The 19,854-nt window shown below is 38.0% G+C and overlaps 2 protein-coding genes across 2 annotated transcripts in view; both read left to right on the forward strand.

The window, feature by feature from the left end:
• The window catches only part of LOC132544478 (putative ammonium transporter 1), a 32,677-nt gene extending 24,190 nt beyond the window's left edge, over positions 1-8,487 (forward strand). Inside the window, exons 8-12 of the mRNA XM_060208081.1 lie at positions 3,525-3,623; positions 5,307-5,401; positions 6,612-6,738; positions 8,076-8,162; positions 8,402-8,487. Of these exons, the coding sequence (XP_060064064.1) occupies positions 3,525-3,623; positions 5,307-5,401; positions 6,612-6,738; positions 8,076-8,162; positions 8,402-8,487 (494 nt within the window). The remainder of the gene's footprint in view (positions 1-3,524; positions 3,624-5,306; positions 5,402-6,611; positions 6,739-8,075; positions 8,163-8,401) is intronic.
• Positions 8,488-17,740: 9,253 nt separating this feature from the next.
• On the forward strand, positions 17,741-18,844 carry LOC132544137 (solute carrier family 52, riboflavin transporter, member 3-B-like). Its single transcript, XM_060207711.1, has 2 exons — positions 17,741-18,316; positions 18,644-18,844. The coding sequence occupies exons 1-2, from the start codon at positions 17,741-17,743 to the stop codon at positions 18,842-18,844; spliced, it is 777 nt and encodes a 258-aa protein (XP_060063694.1).
• The last annotated feature ends 1,010 nt before the right edge of the window (positions 18,845-19,854 follow it).

The raw sequence follows: 19,854 nt of genomic DNA on the forward strand, positions 1-19,854 counted from the left end.
AAATCTTCACTCCATACTTCACTCTTTGTACTGAAATCTTCACTCCATACTTCACTCTTTGTACTGAAATCTTCACTCCACTCCTGATACTTCACTCTTTTACTGAAATCTTCACTCCATACTTACTGAAATCTTCACTCCATACTTCACTCTTTGTACTGAAATCTTCACTCCATACTTCACTCTTTGTACTGAAATCTTCACTCCATACTTCACTCTTTGTACTGAAATCTTCACTCCATACTTCACTCTTTGTACTCCATACTTCACTCTTTGTACTGAAATCTTCACTCAATACTTCACTCTTTGAACTGAAATCTTCACTCCATACTTCACTCTTTGAACTGAAATCTTCACTCCATACTTCACTCTTTGAACTGAAATCTTCACTCCATACTTCACTCTTTGTACTGAAATCTTCACTCCATACTTCACTCTTTGTACTGAAATCTTCACTCCATACTTCACTCTTTGTACTCGAATCTTCACTCCATACTTCACTCTTTGTACTGAAATCTTCACTCCATACTTCACTCTTTGTACTGAAATCTTCACTCCATACTTCACTCTTTGTACTGAAATCTTTCACTTCATACTTCACTCTTTTCACTCTTTGTACTGAAATCTTCACTTCATATTTCACTCTTTGTACTGAAATCTTCACTTCATATTTCACTCTTTGTACTCGAATCTTCACTCCATACTTCACTCTTTGTACTGAAATCTTCACTCCATACTTCACTCTTTGTACTGAAATCTTCACTCCATACTTCACTCTTTGTACTGAAATCTTCACTCCATACTTCACTCTTTGTACTCGAATCTTCACTCCATACTTCACTCTTTGTACTGAAATCTTCACTCCATACTTCACTCTTTGTACTGAAATCTTCACTCCATACTTCACTCTTTGTACTGAAATCTTCACTCCATACTTCACTCTTTGTACTGAAATCTTCACTCCATACTTCACTCTTTGTACTGAAATCTTCACTCCATACTTCACTCTTTATACTGAAATCTTCACTCCATACTTCACTCTTTGTACTGAAATCTTCACTCCATACTTCACTCTTTGTACTGAAATCTTCACTCCATACTTCACTCTTTGTACTGAAATCTTCACTCCATACTTCACTCTTTGTACTACTGAAATCTTCACTCCATACTTCACTCTTTGTACTGAAATCTTCACTCCATACTTCACTCTTTGTACTGAAATCTTCACTCCATACTTCACTCTTTGTACTGAAATCTTCACTCCATACTTCACTCTTTGTACTGAAATCTTCACTCCATACTTCACTCTTTGTACTGAAATCTTCACTCCATACTTCACTCTTTGTACTGAAATCTTCACTCCATACTTCACTCTTTGTACTGAAATCTTCACTCCATACTTCACTCTTTTTGAAATCTTCACTCCATACTTCACTCTTTGAAATCTTCACTCCATACTTCACTCTTTGTACTGAAATCTTCACTCCCTACTTCACTCTTTGTACTGAAATCTTACTTCATACTTCACTCTTCACTTTGTACTGAAATCTTCACTCCATACTTCACTCTTTGTACTCGAATCTTCACTCCATACTTCACTCTTTGTACTGAAATCTTCACTCCATACTTCACTCTTTGTACTGAAATCTTCACTCCATACTTCACTCTTTGTACTGAAATCTTTCCATACTTCACTCTTTGTACTGAAATCTTCACTCCATACTTCACTCTTTGTACTGAAATCTTCACTCCATACTTCACTCTTTGTACTGAAATCTTCACTCCATACTTCACTCTTTGTACTGAAATCTTCACTCCATACTTCACTCTTTGTACTGAAATCTTCACTCCATACTTCACTCTTTGTACTGAAATCTTCACTCCATACTTCACTCTTTGTACTGAAATCTTCACTCCATACTTCACTCTTTGTACTGAAATCTTCACTCCATACTTCACTCTTTGTACTCGAATCTTCACTCCATACTTCACTCTTTGTACTGAAATCTTCACTCCATACTTCACTCTTTGTACTGAAATCTTCACTCCATACTTCACTCTTTGTACTGAAATCTTCACTCCATACTTCACTCTTTGTACTGAAATCTTCACTCCATACTTCACTCTTTGTACTGAAATCTTCACTCCAAATCTTCACTCCATACTTCACTCTTTGTACTGAAATCTTCACTCCATACTTCACTCTTTGTACTGAAATCTTCACTCCATACTTCACTCTTTGTACTGAAATCTTCACTCCATACTTCACTCTTTGTACTGAAATCTTCACTCCATACTTCACTCTTTGTACTGAAATCTTCACTCCATACTTCACTCTTTGTACTGAAATCTTCACTCCATACTTCACTCTTTGTACTGAAATCTTCACTCCATACTTCACTCTTTGTACTGAAATCTTCACTCCATACTTCACTCTTTGTACTGAAATCTTCACTCCATACTTCACTCTTTGTACTGAAATCTTCACTCCATCTTCACTTCACTCTTTGTACTGAAATCACTACTTCACTCTTTGTACTGAAATCTTCACTCCATACTTCACTCTTTGTTCACTCCATACTTCACTCTTTGTACTGAAATCTTCACTCCATACTTCACTCTTTGTAAATCTTCACTCCATACTTCACTCTTTGTACTGAAATCTTCAATCTTCACTCCATACTTCACTTACTCTTTGTACTGAAATCTTCACTCCATACTTCACTCTTTGTACTGAAATCTTCACTCCATACTTCACTCTTTGTACTGAAATCTTCACTCCATACTTCACTCTTTGTACTGAAATCTTCACTCCATACTTCACTCTTTGTACTGAAATCTTCACTCCATACTTCACTCTTTGTACTGAAATCTTCACTCCATACTTCACTCTTTGTACTGAAATCTTCACTCCATACTTCACTCTTTGTACTGAAATCTTCACTACTTCACTCTTTGTATACTTCACATACTTCACTCTTTGTACTGAAATCTTCACTCCATACTTCACTCTTTGTACTGAAATCTTCACTCCATACTTCACTCTTTGTACTGAAATCTTCACTCCATACTTCACTCCATACTTCTTTGTACTCTTCACTTCACTCATACTTCATACTCTTTGTACTGAAATCTTCACTCCATACTTCACTCTTTGTACTGAAATCTTCACTCCATACTTCACTCTTTGTACTGAAATCTTCACTCCATACTTCACTCTTTGTACTGAAATCTTCACTCCATACTTCACTCTTTGTACTGAAATCTTCACTCCATACTTCACTCTTTGTACTGAAATCTTCACTCCATACTTCACTCTTTGTACTGAAATCTTCACTCCATACTTCACTCTTTGTACTCGAATCTTTATCCTAAACTCATTTTTATTTGCCTATCAAGTTTAACGAGATGCCAGATGACGCTGTGCTTATCTCTCTTGCATAGATAATTATATATGAAATCTAACAGGACACTTTAATGTAATTTTACCATATATAGATATAAATTTATATTCTTTCCATTAGCTGTTATTATAGGAACAATTGGTGGAGCGAGTTATGTATTTTTCACCTGGTTTGTCCTTTACAAGTGCCGAGTTGACGATCCATTGGACGCTGTTGCTGGTAAGACATTTACTGAACGGTGAGAGTGATCTGATGTTATTACATTTTTGCCAGTGAAATATAGAGAAATATCTCATAGACTTCTCTTTTAGACTTAAACCAATGAAATGTGAGAACACAAATCATCTTAATAAATTGACAAATCATAAAGCCCGGTACAAATGAACAATCACAAAACGTGAACCCTCTAGATGTTGTTTACTTGTAAAATGACATTCAGTTCCATGGTAAAGTCAAGTCAACGAACTATGCAACGCAAATGAACTGATCAGACACCAAACCTAATCCCCAACCCGAATGTCTTAAATGTGAAGCTAACACGTTAGAGCTTTCAAGAGGATTCGTGTCATCAACAGCGACAGTTGTAGATTGCCGCCATATTTTCAGTCGCGTAGTAACTTGTCACAGAATACACTCCCTGAACGTTTTACACAAATTTTGTCTCTTAGTGACATGGATAAGTAACATTTCCTCTGTTAATATAAAATAAATTTAGGAGGTAATTTCTTTTTGTGTTAACGTATTTCTAAAGTTTTGTTTTCAAATCGCGTACTGCTAAGTTATAACACATAAGTAGTGTCCGCGAAAAGCTTAGTCAGCTTTCTCCTTTTATATCTGTTCCAATTATGTCACTAATTTGTCTTTTGTGCCTGTGAAATGTATAAATTTGGCTGATTCGGGACATCGTAATATCACTTCGTTTAATGGGAAGCGATATTGCGATATCACGATACCACGATGCGAGACCACGATATCACGATTCGATATCACGATATCGCATCGCACTATCGTGTTATCACTTCTTGCTATCGTGGACTCGCATCGCGCTATCGTGTTATCGCTTCTTGCTATCGTGTTATCGCATCGCGCTATCGTGTAATCGCTTCTTGCTATCGTGGTATCGTATCGTGATATCGTGATATCGCATAGTGGTATCGTGATATCACAATATCGCTTCCCATTAAACGAAGTGATATTACGATGTTCCGAATCAGCCGCCATCCTTTTGTGTCTGTGAAATGTATAAATTTCTCTCATGTGTTTAATATTTTTGTATCTTTTATTCGTGATGGGCACTCGTGAAAGATGCCTAAATTGTTATTACTGAAGACACTATTAAATATCCTTTCTGTCTTACACTATGCCAGGTATTTATATTTCTTCCATAAAACACTGAAATCAAACATATTAGCTGAATCAACAACACGACAAGAACTTGTTTCTACAACCCTTGTTCATTTTGATATTTATACTTGAAGCGAGATTCAGGAACCTTCAGCACTTTCCGCGTACGTCTATGGAAAGTACCGAACTATTCCGATTGGTTGTAGGGAGTGTATTATCTATAATCTTTTTAGTAAGACGTTTCGAGTACTGTGTCATTCTTTAATACCAATCGAATGTATTGATCATTCATAACTAGAAAAACAAAATCTAATATTATTTTTTTATATCTTGCCATAAGTAAAACATCATACTTTATATAGATATTTCCGTCAATGGTATGATATATTTAATATGAACCAATTATATAATATGTTACGTGAAATGGCGATGATCAACTATCAATATTGATATATGTTTTGACACTAATTCAGTAGCGAACTTTTCATTGATTCACACAGTCTATATTTCAACTGTAATTCCTATGTGGATTCGATTATTCCTTTTTTCTATTTTCAGTTCACCTCGGTGGAGGATTGGTTGGAGTTATTTCCGTGGCTTTTTTTCATGAGGAGGTTGGGATTATACTTTACTGGAACATGGAGTCTGGTTTGGTAAATTTTTGATATGGCCCTGTTGTCCCAGTTTTCCTTACATGAAATCTTTTATTCATCAGATAGAAAAAAAATAAGAACTTGAGCATTTAGTTCAACATTCACTGGAAGTGTAGTTCTTTACCGGAGATGTTGAGTTTTCTTATTTCACGAACTACTGTTTTCACCCAAAAATTATTGTCTGTCGTATAATTCAAAAAGAGTAAGAAGTTCACAGATAAAGTTATTTACAACAAACATAACAAGTCATCAATTTGAACATCCTAGTTTGTAGGTTCACACCAGTGAAAAGGTCATACAGATGACCGAACTCTTCATATCAACATACTTATAATAAGTGACGGTATCACATGTAGTGATAGGTAATGGCTTGACTCGACGTCTTTTTGAAATATCCGAAAATAAGAAAAAATTAAAAAGTTATTGGGCAGCTACCTATAATTGACATTTATTTGACCAAAGGTGATATCCTTCGCTCGCCCAAGACCCCTAGTTTCACAGACAAGTCTTTAAAAGAAGAAACCTCTTTATTACACATTTCAGTTCATTACTTTTCTATATATTATACTTTTCATCTAAATTCTTATGAAAAAAATATTATCCATTTAAGCGTCTCTTGTACAATTTATCACATGTATATAAAACATTTCTAAAACATTTATAACTACTGAATTTAAAAAAGCAGTCATCGTCTTGGTATGATGTCGATTTAACGCTATACTTCCCAACACTGATCATTTCTTATATAATATTATTACAATACTTTGGTGGGGACGTTTAAAAAATACTGTTTACACAGTAATTTTTCCACTTTGTGGCGTTGTTCTACCGAACCCCCACCTTTATATTAAGTGTGAGAATTATATAAATACTGTATTTTTTATAATATTTGTATGTATCTTGTTAATAGTTACATATATTTCCTATAATTTCTAATAAACTTTTCACCTTATGGTGGCCATTTTCAATTCATACTTATCTTTTAGTTTTCTGTATGTGGAGTATACATAAATAACATTATTACTATTTAAGCTTTGATACAAAGCTAAACTGTTTGGAAAACATCACGTTATCTCAATGTTTATTACTGTTTATCAAACATCTTTACTGATTTTCACATGAAATAGTAGGAATTCTCTTATAAAGAAAATTAGATTCTGTATGGATATATGGAATGTCAATTTCACTTATCTTCTTATTCATTTTCCAGACGCTAGCCTGGCAGTGTGTCGGGATTCTAGCTGTAGTGACATGGACTGGGGTTGTTTGTGGTCTCATGTTCTACAGTCTAAAGGCCATGAAGATACTACGTGTTCCGTTAGAATTCGAAGTTAGAGGTATTGATAACAGAGACGTTATTTATTTCCGCTCGGATTCGAACCCAAGACCTCTAAACATATTCTTATTTCATGCTATTCGCGATTTTAATTAATACAGATGAGGTAAAGCAATACTTTTGTAATCCCTGGAAGTTGTCAGTGATGCAAAGGGCCAAACTTTTGTAATATAGCAGGAGAGGAAAATCGGGAAGCATATCATTTTAAATTTAGGATTGTTTCAATGATAAAACGTGTCGATAAACATGTACGTTGTATAATGATTATTACCCGACAATTTCATTTCGTCATATCCTTCTTCTATAACAATCTTGGTCTCATTTCGGAACGTGTTTATTGAAGTTAAGATTGAAGTGCCATTTATCTTTGACAAAGCAGAAGACATTCGTCATTTCGGAACCTCTGGCCAGAAAATTTCACAGACTGGTTAGTGATAGTCAGTGGTTAGAGACAATTTCACAGAATGGTTAGTGCTAGTCAGTGGTTAGAGAAAATTTCACATGCTGGTTAGTGCTAGTCAGTGGTTAGAGAAAATTTCACAGACTGGTTAGTGATAGTCAGTGGTTAGAGAAAATTTCACAGACTGGTTACTGATAGCCAGTGGTTAGAGACAATTTCACAGAATGGTTAGTGCTAGTCAGTGGTTAGAGAAAATTTCACAGACTGGTTATTGATAGTCAGTGGTTAGAGAAAATTTCACAGACTGGTTAGTGATAGTCAGTGGTTAGAGGAAATTTCACATGCTGGTTAATGCTAGTCAGTGATTAGCGGAAATTTCACATGCTGGTTAGTGATAGTCAGTGGTTAGAGAAAATTTCACAGACTGGTTAGTGATAGCCAGTGGTTAGAGAAAATTTCACAGACTGGTTAGTGATAGTCAGTGTTTGGAGAAAATTTCACATGCTGGTTAGTGATAGTCAGTGGTTAAAGAAAATTCCACAGACTGGTTAGTGATAGTCTGTGGTTAGAGAAAATTTCACAGGCTGGTTAGTGATAGTCAGAGATTCCGGAATTAATCTTACATAACTAGAAGCATTCTTTATTCACTTCACAGCTGTATGTGTGATAAGACAAGACTGGGTATATTTTGAGTGTTAAGTTTACTTTTTTTTTCTTTTGATAATATTTCCGCCTTCGTTCTGGGTGTGGATTTCGTGAAAATGAGTTTTGTTTAGGCTCCCATAACCAGAAACTCCAGGATCCGGTAGAGTCAGTAGTGTGCCAAATACTGAATAATTTTAGTGCGATTTAATTATGTAGATGAGTATATATAGACTTGTGATCAGTACAACAAGTTCAATGAGACGTGGCGATATTTCTCTATTTTTATCTTCTAGGAATTGACTTGGCAAAACACGGTCAGAGTGCCTACCCAACCGAGGCTTACGGCGACGACTGGGGAGTCGCGCCATTGATGGTGCCGGGTAACCAAAGCGAAAACAAAATCAAGGTGTTTTTTTTCATTCAAAATTACCTGAAGGTTAAACATTACAGCTTCCGTCCATTGCAAAGCGTCATATCATAATTAATTCGTTAATGTTATGTTTTCCTGGTTTTAGAATAAATTTAGTCTTCTAAATTTTTAATAATCATGATTTCGACAGAGCAGCAAGTCCTAACTGAACAATAAACATATATGTTGTCTGGTTTTCTATCCTAACAGGTTCAAGAAACGGGATAATAAAGGATTACAAAAACAGCGGAACTTTTATATCTTACGTTACCATAGCGACTCATATGACGTCATAGAAACTGATCTCCATTTGTCAGAGAGTGACAACTAATATCAAACCAGACTGTTATATATCACAAATCACAAAACTTTGCTTATACTGTATTAAAAGTGCGATTTAGAAAAAGCCAACATTTGTGTGTGTTATTTTGTATTTGTATTGGTTGCTATGGTTTTACGTAATGAACAGTTATTAAACACTTCCGTTTTATTCTACCTTATTAGAGGTTTCAGTGTTATGTTGTTCTTTTTATCATATTTCCGCCTTCGTCCTGGGTGTGGATTTCGTGAAAATGAATTCTGTTTAGGCGGCTATAACCAGAAACTCCAAGACCCCGTAGAGTCAGTAGTGTGCCAAATATTGAGTCATTGTAAATTAATTGTGTAGACGAGTATTGCTATTCAGCTATCTAAGGATATTTTTTGAAACATGTTGGTTATTATTTATGAGTTACCTTACTATCGCCTGGCGGCGACCACGGAGGGGATACATGTATTTATGTTCACCTTTTACCATCACAATGGCAACTTCATTTCTCAATGGATTTTGATGAAACTTCACATTTTAGTCAAGTATCACTATACTTGGCGGGAAAATCGTGTTTCTGCGTTTCAGGGTCAACTTTGTGGTCACTGTTACTATTTCTAGAATTTTTTGTCATCACGCTAAGGTTTCGTCACAGATTTTGATCTTCACACCTTGATCAAGTATCATAATACCTTGGACTAGTATGTATTTTCGTTTGCTAGTTCGTGATTTGACAAGGAATTCTTAAATGCAACACAAGGGAGGTGTTGTTTAACAAACTTTTTTTTTTATAAATGGGAACGAGGGAATTTGTACTGTTTGCAATGCCTAATTATTAAATGGCTGGCTAATTCTGTATATGTTTCTCAAACCGCCTGCCTAGTTCTGCTAATGTTTCTCAAACCACCTGCCTAGTTCTTTTTGTTTTTCAAACCGCCTGCCTAGTTCTGTATATGTTTCTCAAACCACCTGCCTAGTTCTGTTTGTTTCTCAAACCGCCTGCCTAGTTCTGTATATGTTTCTCAAACAACTTGCCTAGTTCTGTTTGTTTCTCAAACCGCCTGCCTAGTTCTGTATATGTTTCTCAAACCACCTGCCTAGTTCTGTTTATGTTTCTCAAACCGCCTGCCTAGTTCTGCTAATGTTTCTCAAACCGCCTGCCGAGTTCTGCTAATGTTTCTCAAACCACCTGCCTAGTTCTGTTTGTTTCTCAAACCGCCTGCCTAGTTCTGTATATGTTTCTCAAACCGCCTGCCTAGTTCTGCTTGTTTCTCAAACCGCCTGCCTAGTTCTGTATATGTTTCTCAAACCGCCTGCCTAGTTCTGCTAATGTTTCTCAAACCACCTGCCTAGTTCTTTTTGTTTCTCAAACCACCTGCCTAGTTCTGTTTATGTTTCTCAAACCGCCTGCCTAGTTCTGTTTATGTTTCTCAAACCACCTGCCTAGATCTGTATATGTTTCTCAAACCGCCTGACTAGTTCTGTTTATGTTTCTCAAACCGCCTGCCTAGTTCTGTTTATGTTTTTCCTTCCGCCTGCCTAGATCTGTTTATGTTTCTCAAACCACCTGCCTAGTTCTGTTTATGTTTCTCAAACCGCCTGCCTAGTTCTGTTTGTTTCTCAAACCGCCTGCCTAGTTCTGTTTGTTTCTCAAACCACCTGCCTAGTTCTGTTTATGTTTCTCAAACCGCCTGCCTAGATCTGTTTATGTTTTTCCTTCCGTCTGCCTAGATCTGTTTATGTTTTTCCTTCCGCCTGCCTAGATCTGTTTATGTTTTTCCTTCCGCCTGCCTAGATCTGTTTATGTTTCTCAAACCACCTGCCTAGTTCTGTTTATGTTTCTCAAACCGCCTGCCTAGTTCTGTTCATGTTTCTCAAACCACCTGCCTAGTTCTGTTCATGTTTCTCAAACCACCTGCCTAGATCTGTTTATGTTTCTCAAACCGCCTGCCTAGATCTGTTTATGTTTCTCAAACCGTCTGCCTAGTTCTGTTCATGTTTCTCAAACCGCCTGCCTAGATCTGTTTATGTTTCTCATTCCGCCTGCCTAGTTCTGTATATGTTTTTCCTTCCGCCTGCCTAGATCTGTTTATGTTTCTCAAACCGCCTGCCTAGTTCTGTTCATGTTTCTCAAACCGCCTGCCTAGATCTGTTTATGTTTCTCATTCCGCCTGCCTAGTTCTGTTCATGTTTCTCAAACCACCTGCCTAGTTCTGTTTATGTTTCTCAAACCGCCTGCCTAGATCTGTTTATGTTTCTCAAACCGCCTGCCTAGTTCTGTTTATGTTCCTCAAACCGCCTGCCTAGTTCTGTGTTTGTTTCTCAAACCACCTGGCTACATCTGTTTATGTTCCTCAAACCGCCTGCCTAGATCTGTTTGTTTCTCAAAACGCCTACCTAGTTCTTTTTATAATTCTCAAACTACCTGCCTAGTTCTGTTTATGTTTCTCAAACCGCCTGACTAGTTCTGTTTATGTTCCTCAAACCACCTGGCTACATCTGTTTATGGTCCTCAAACCGGCTACATGGGTAGGACATGTTTCTGAATTATCTCACACTATCAAACTTGAACTTGAACTTGTCCTAATCGGTTATCTAACATAAATGCTTCGTGACTTGTATAAATAAATATTAAAATTATTCAATTTTATTCATGTCGCGTAAACGTAGATTGAAAAGAAAGAAAAGTGTCCTTATATTTATCGTAAATAAGTTAGATCGGATTGCTGGAACATGCATTACAGATTTATTACAATATTCGTAGTCAGAAGGCCCGTCTCACACCATCCAGAGAACTTAGAGCACAGACTGGTTAGTATCCCAGCGTCCTGAGCAACACATACCGCCAAAAATAGGGAGCGTAAATCCGCACACCTCAGATATTCACCTGAGGTTCCGTATGTATACGCTCTACCCGACTGAGCTATAGTGACCCCTATTTAACTAGAACGTCGTGAATTATAACATTGCAGGAAACGCACGCCAAACGTCGAGGACTAAAACGTCAGCAAGCTTCAGCAATCTCAAACACTGTACAACAGAACACAACTGAAAATCATCCTTCAGTACAGATTTTGTATATAAAAAGATACAGCCCCCATGACTGACGCTTTAGGTAATTTACCTAACGATAAAGCCTTTACGTCCAATTTCAATGTGCAACAACATCCTATTAATTTTCGTATTGATCAAATGCTACTAAATAGTAAATAATCTTCCTATATTAACGTTCGGGAGACAAGTGGTTTTTATCTCGGACTTTCATGAAGACACTGTTTTCAGTAAGTGCTTTAGTTCAACCTAAATATACATCTGATATCTACTGTAACTAGGTCCGCACTCAGTATACCAGCCATATCTCAGGCCCAGTTACTGGTTCCTAATTCAGCCTCCCAGCCATATCTCAGGCCCAGTTACTGGTTCCTAATTCAGCCTCCCAGCCATATCTCAGGCCCAGTTACTGGTTCCTAATTCAGCCTCCCAGCCATATCTCATGCCTAGTTACTGGTTCCTAATTCAGCCTCCCAGCCATATCTCATGCCTAGTTACTGGTTCCTAATTCAGCCTCCCAGCCATATCTCAGACCCAGTTACTGGTTCCTAATTCAGCCTCCAAGCCATATCTCATGCCTAGTAACTGGTTCCTAATTCAGCCTCCCAGCCATATCTCATGCCTAGTTACTGGTTTCTTATTCAGCCTCCCAGCCATATCTCATGCCTAGTAACTGGTTCCTAATTCAGCCTCCCAGCCATATCTCATGCCTAGTTACTGGTTCCTAATTCAGCCTCCCAGCCATATCTCAGACCCAGTTACTGGTTCCTAATTCAGCCTCCCAGCCATATCTCATGCCTAGTTACTGGTTCCTAATTCAGCCTCCCAGCCATATCTCAGGCCCAGTCACTGGTTCCTAATTCAGCCTCCAAGCCATACTTCAGGCCCAGTTACTGGTTAATAATTCAGCCTCCAAGCCATATCTCAGGCCCAGTTACTGGTTCATAATTCAGCCTCCAAGCCATATCTCAGGCCCAGTTACTGGTTCCTAATTCAGCCTCCCAGCCATATCTCATGCCTAGTAACTGGTTCCTAATTCAGCCTCCAAGCCATATCTCAGACCCAGTTACTGGTTCCTATTTCAGCCTCCCAGCCATATCTCAGACCCAGTTACTGGTTCCTAATTCAGCCTCCCAGGCATATCTCAGGCCCAGTCACTGGTTCCTAATTCAGCCTCCCAGCCATACTTCAGGCCCAGTTACTGGTTCCTAATTCAGCCTCCAAGCCATATCTCAGGCCCAGTCACTGGTTCCTAATTAAGCCTCCCAGCCATATCTTAGGGTCCAGTTGTTGTATTGTAGTTCATTCTGATAGCGATATGTCAGAATCCACTTACTGGGACCTTATTAGTCTACCACTGATATATCGAGGTCCAGTTAGTGTTTCAGTCTAACATTGAGCTTAGAGTCAAGTAACTGTGTCTTAATTCTGTCCACCAATGATAATTCGCCATTACTACGTTCCTACTAGGCCTGTCATAGACATCAAAGTTACAGAGTCCTAATTCAGCTTACCAGTTATAAAACATTTCATTTACAGGATCTCATTCAACTTTTTTAGTAACGACTGCAACTTACTGTGAATTAGTTAGATTTTACGAATAATTTGTTTCTCGAGCTATCTACTCATACATGTTCGCAAATACATGATTCCGTGAAAACTGATTTTGAAAAGACTTCTTTTTTTTAATTCGAATGTGACGAGATATTAGTGGTCTGGGTTCTGTAGCACTAAGATAGCGGAAACAGAATCAGCATGGTCCTAATTTAGTGATATCACAAGGTTCGGTTAATTATCATAATTCAGCGTACCCAAGATACTGAGTGCCAGGTAACTTAGTCTTAATTTACCCCACCAGAGATACTCCAGATGACTTACACATACATCCCAGGTTCGAGTCACTGGGCCCTTTTTCAGGCTATCAGTAATATTTGAGTACTAATGAGGTGTTATGCATTCTGTTTGTGATGTATTTATGTACTGCGTTGTTGTAAACCAGTGACCTATTAGATTTCCTGTCCTGATTCAAACATGAAAATAAATATTCATATCATCAACATACAGTTATGTTATCCTCGGTATGAGTGTCCGAATCCACATACCAACTGCGCAATAAACAGTATCAGTTTATTTACCATACATATTCATACACACGTGTATCAAAAGTAATATAAGGTCATCTACTGTGTTAACATTTATAAACCAGAGATCAGCGACAGCACTTCCACATAACTAGAAGATTTCAGGTGAGTGACATTGTACCCGATCTATTGTTTTATAATGTTCGTTCATTTTCCGAGATTCACTAATTTAACTAACCATTATATGTATAAGGTTCTCAGATGCTATTTGAATTATATATTTTACCGACTCAATTTATCTGTGTGTCCTCTCTGATTAAATTGTCTAATGTAATGTTTCTAACTATAAATAAAGTCTAAAAATGCACTAATTAGTCAACTAATCAATCCGTCTCACTATTAGGTCACCACTAATCTACCTGTCCCACTATAAGTCACCTATAATCTACATGTCTCACTATTAGGTCACCTCTAATCTACATGTCTCACTATTAGGTCACCGCTAATCTACCTATCTCACTATAAGTCACCACTAATCTACCCATCTCACAATCATGTCACCGCTAATCTACCTGTCTCACCATAAGTCACCACTATTCTACCTGTCTCACTATTAGGTCACCACTAATCTACCTGTCTCACTATTAGGTCACCACTAATCTACCCGTCTCACTATTAATCACCACTTATCTACCCATCTCACAATCATGTCACCGCTAATCTACCTGTCTCACTATTAATCACCACTAATCTACCTGTCTCACTATTATCACCACTTATCTACCCATCTCACAATCATGTCACCGCTAATCTACCTGTGTCACTACTTATCACCGGTAATCTACCTGTCTCACTATTAATCACCGCTAATCTACATGTCTTACTATTATCACCGCTAATCTACCTGTCTCACTATTATCACCACTAATCTACCTGTCTCACTATTATCACCACTAATCTACCTGTCTCACTATTAATCACCACTATTCTACCCGTCTCACTATGAGGTCACCACTTATCTACCTGCCTTACTATTAGGCAACCACTAATCACTCTGTCTCACTATTAATCACCACTAATCTACCCATTTCATAATCATGTCACCGCTAATCTACCTGCCTTACTATTAATCACCACTATTCTACCTGTCTCACTATGAGGTCACCACTTATCTACCTGCCTTACTATTAGGTCACCACTAATCTACCTGTCTCACTATTAATCACCACTAATCTTCCCATCTCACTATTAGGTCACGGCTAATCTACCCGTTTCACTATTAGGTCACCACTAATCTACCTGTCTCACTATTAGGTCACCACTTATCTACCTGTCTCACTATCAGTCACCGGTAATCTACCTGTCTCACTATTAGGTCACCACTAATCTATCTGTCTCACTATTAGGTCACCACTTATCTACCCATCTCACTATTAGGTCACCACTAATCTAACCATCTCACTATTAGGTCACCACTAATCTACCTGTCTCACTATTAGGTCACCACTTATCTACCTGTCTCACAATTAGTCACCGGTAATCTACCTGTCTCACTATTAGGTCACCTCTAATCTACATGTCTCACTATTAGGTCACCGCTAATCTACCTGTCTCACTATTATCACCACTAATCTACCTATCTCACGATAATGTCACCGGTAATCTATCTGTCTCACTATTAGGTCACCATTATCTAAGCTGTCGCACTATTAGGTCCCACTAATCTACCTGTCTCACTTTCAGAACACCACTATTTAAGCTGACTCATCATCAGGTCCCCACTAATCTATCTGACTCATTATCAGGTCCCCACTAACCTATCTGACTCATTATAAGGTCCCACTAATCTATCTGACTCATTATCAGGTCCCCACTAACCTATCTGACTCATTATAAGGTCCCACTAACCTATCTGACTCATTATCAGGTCCCACTAACCTATCTGACTCATTATCAGGTCCCACTAACCTATCTGACTCATTATCAGGTCCCACTAACCTATCTGACTCATTATCAGGTCACCATTATCTAAGCTGTCTCACTATCAGGGCACAAGTAACTAACCCGTGTCACTCTGTCAACACATTTTAAGTTGTCTCACTATCAGGTCAACACAAATATACCTGTCTGACTTTCTAGCTAATACTCATCTGCCTATTGCTCTATACGGCTACAGTCCTCCGTCTGCTTCACCATTTACTGCTTAAAATGTATGGATGGTGAGACTGTTGATTAATGGTGACTGTGAGACTGTTGATTAATGGTGACTGTGAGACTGTTGATTAATGGTGACTGGATAGTGAGACTGTTGATTAATGGTGACTGTGAGACTGTTGATTAATGGTGACTGTGAGACTGTTGATTAATGGTGACTGTGAGACTGTTGATTAATGGTGACTGTGAGACTGTTGATTAATGGTGACTGGATAGTGAGACTGTTGATTAATGGTGACTGGATAGTGAGACTGTTGATTAATGGTGACTGTGAGACTGTTGACTAATGGTGACTGGATAGTGAGACTGTTGATTAATGGTGACTGTGAGACTGTTGATTAATGGTGACTGGATGGTGAGACTGTTGATTAATGGTGACTGTGAGACTGTTGATTAATGGTGACTGGATAGTGAGACTGTTGATTAATGGTGACTGTTGATTAATGGTGACTGTGAGACTGTTGATTAATGGTGACTGTTGATTAATGGTGTGAGACTGTTGATTAATGGTGACTGTGAGACTGTTGATTAATGGTGACTGTGAGACTGTTGATTAATGGTGACTGTGAGACTGTTGATTAATGGTGACTGTGAGACTGTTGATTAATGGTGACTGGATGTGACTGTTGATTAATGGTGACTGTGAGACTGTTGATTAATGGTGACTGTGAGACTGTTGATTAATGGTGACTGTGAGACTGTTGATTAATGGTGACTGGATAGTGAGACTGTTGATTAATGGTGACTGTGAGACTGTTGATTAATGGTGACTGTGAGACTGTTGATTAATGGTGACTGGATAGTGAGACTGTTGATTAATGGTGACTGTGAGACTGTTGATTAATGGTGACTGGATAGTGAGACTGTTGATTAATGGTGACTGTGAGACTGTTGATTAATGGTGACTGTGAGACTGTTGATTAATGGTGACTGTGAGACTGTTGATTAATGGTGACTGGATAGTGAGACTGTTGATTAATGGTGACTGTGAGACTGTTGATTAATGGTGACTGTGAGACTGTTGATTAATGGTGACTGGATAGTGAGACTGTTGATTAATGGTGACTGGATAGTGAGACTGTTGATTAATGGTGACTGGATAGTGAGACTGTTGATTAATGGTGACTGTGAGACTGTTGATTAATGGTGACTGGATAGTGAGACCTGTGGAACAGTGGTCTCAGTATCCACCCAATCTGTCAGTTTATGAAGTCATTAAAATAATTATGTTTTGATACCGAAGAATATTGACTAATGGCATGGTGTAGAACTTGTCATCTGAAATGTCTGGTGTGATGTTATCTGCCATCAAGATTGTAATAGATAACTTCCTAATTGAAACAAAACTAATTTCAGATGAATCCGCTTCAGAAAAGCCGACGTCTCACCATGAACGGTGTGGTTGTCTATATATTAGTGGTACTATTTGGAGCTGGATCATGGGTGACACTAAATGGGATCTGGGTCGAATTACCCATTATGGTACCCCATCTGCCTGAGGGATGGACGCTTCCTTCCTACCTGAATGTCATCATACAAGTAGCAAATATTGGTCCCATTGGATTAGCTCTTCTTTTCCATTTCGCCAAGGAAAAAGTAAGCGATAAATTCGTGATATACCTGCTCGTGTCCGTTGGGTGTGTAGCCGTCCTCCTTCTGATGTTTTTCTGGAAGACGACATCACTGGTCGCAGGTGGTTTACATAGTAGCGGTTTGTTTACACTTGTTTTCGTTCTTGCAATAGTCTGTTGCTCAACTTCCGTTGTATTTCTGCCTTTCATGGCACTCTTCAAGAAACATTATATAACCGCCTTTTTCATTGGTCAAGGAGTTAGCGGATTACTACCGAGCGTTGCGGCACTGGTTCAAGGTGTAGGCAGTATGACGTGTGAAAATATGACGTCATCTTCCGGAGTTGACAATTTCACAGACTATATACTTGTACCTGTATACCATAAGCCAGTATTTTCTGTGGAACAATTCATATTTTTCTTATTCTCAATCATTTTCTTATGCTTAATCTCATTCATACTGCTCAATACACTTCCATGTTGTAAACGGGAATATACAACGACATGCCGCAATCAAAATGACTCAGAAACTGATACCAAAGACAATCTATTGGACAAGGGTAAACCGGAAGACGAGATAAGGCCGATGAGTCCTATTTCATCGGCTGGATTTCTTATCCTAAACTTACTGATAAATGCTGTAGCCAATGGAAGCCTTCCTCCGATACAAACCTACTCATGCCTGCCATATGGTACCGACGTGTACCATTGGTCAGTGACATTATCAAATATAGCCAATCCGTTGGCCTGTTTTGTGGCATTTGTATTTCCGGTTGTCACACAAAGAGTCATTTACAGTGTGTCAGCCGCTGGATTCGCTACAGCTGCGTATATTTTGTACACTGCCGCATTAAGCCCATATCTCGTCTTTCAGGACACAGGCGTCGGTCCTATTCTAGTGGTATGTTGGAAATGTTATATTTTATAGATATATCTTCTGTAGTGAACTTATCTGTGCGGACAAAATAAGAAATCTTAATTATGATTGTAAATAAGCCTACTATACTGTACACAAGAATTATGAAATTGAACACTTAACGATTGCATAAGTCAGTGGACGATCACCCAACCAACCTGGTGGCCAGGATAAGGAAGAGGTTTTTCGATATGATATAATAGTAATTAATATGAAGTTGTTACTGTTTGAGTTTATTGTTATTGATTATTATCATTATATCGTCTTGTAATTGTTGTAATATTACAATGCCACCTCTTTATGTAATTTCAGGTTTTAGCCTGGATTCTTACCATGGCACTTCTCACCTTTGCTAAGGTCAGCATAGCAACGCTCTTCCGGAACGAAGGAAAGGATTCTCTGAGAATGTATGGGATAGGGTCACAGGCGGGGTCAACAATGGGGGCAATCATCATGTATATCCTCATAAATGTCATCGGGAAGTTTGAAAATGCCGAACCGTGTCCGACATAGCAGTTTTGCCGAACTATGTGATTTGAAAGAAAAAAACGGCAGCGATTAAAATTTTATCAAGGAAAAAGTGGAAGATAGATTTTACTATCAACATACTGAGACTAAATATTGTCATATTTCTACAACAGTAAGCTATTTGTTTCATAAATTATCAATGTTTAACAGGATTTTATATCATAATCGTCTTTTAAAATCATTTTTCAATATTTTGTCTTATATCTCATCTGTTATGTCGTCATTACCGATATGAAACACTGAACACAATGCTGTACATATAGGATGCTAGGTTAAGTATACCATATCAGTGGCGTAGCAAAACATTTTTAAGAGTGTATGCTTTCAAGAGAGGATCCAAGGGCGAAGCCCCGGTTAAGGGGGTCTAGGGGCGCAGTAAGGTTAAGAAAGTAGGGCAAATATATCTCAATGGAATTCGAGTGTATGTTTAAGCATACAAGCATACATTAATGCTACGCCTCTGCATATACAACTAACAACTGACAACACTGCGATGATGTGCCGTCGTTCTGTTACCGAAATGACAAGTTTGACTGAAAAATAATTATCTACCCCAATATATCACATGTCGGAATCCTACAAATGTAGAATATTTTCCATAAGTAAACGTGGATGTAATCAACTACGTCACATCTACACTAACAAATATTCCGGACCCTTTTAATTACATCGTCCAGTAGCCCGTTACTCTGTTGTGTCTTATTATCTCTGTATCCTGTAACATCTACCGATTTTCTCAAAGATGGAGAATTGGAAAACATCACTTGTAAACATTTAACTTCCTTAATATCATTAGCTTCATAATTCAAAAGGATCTAAAATCTGGTATCTGTGACGTCATTGTTAAGAAAATACTTCATTACAGACAGCAAATGTAAAGATTATTTTATGAAATTAATGTTTTTCCAGGTTTTAGCAAAACCAAAGGAACAAAAATATTGCAGAGATGTCCCATGGTGATTCATACGTCCCTCTCTTTTCTTCGACAGACGCGG

This window comes from Ylistrum balloti, unplaced genomic scaffold (assembly GCF_031769215.1).
Source record: "Ylistrum balloti isolate Yb309-2 unplaced genomic scaffold, AGI_CSIRO_Ybal_v1 Utg369588, whole genome shotgun sequence".
In the NCBI taxonomy this organism is placed as follows: Eukaryota; Metazoa; Mollusca; class Bivalvia; order Pectinida; family Pectinidae; genus Ylistrum; species Ylistrum balloti.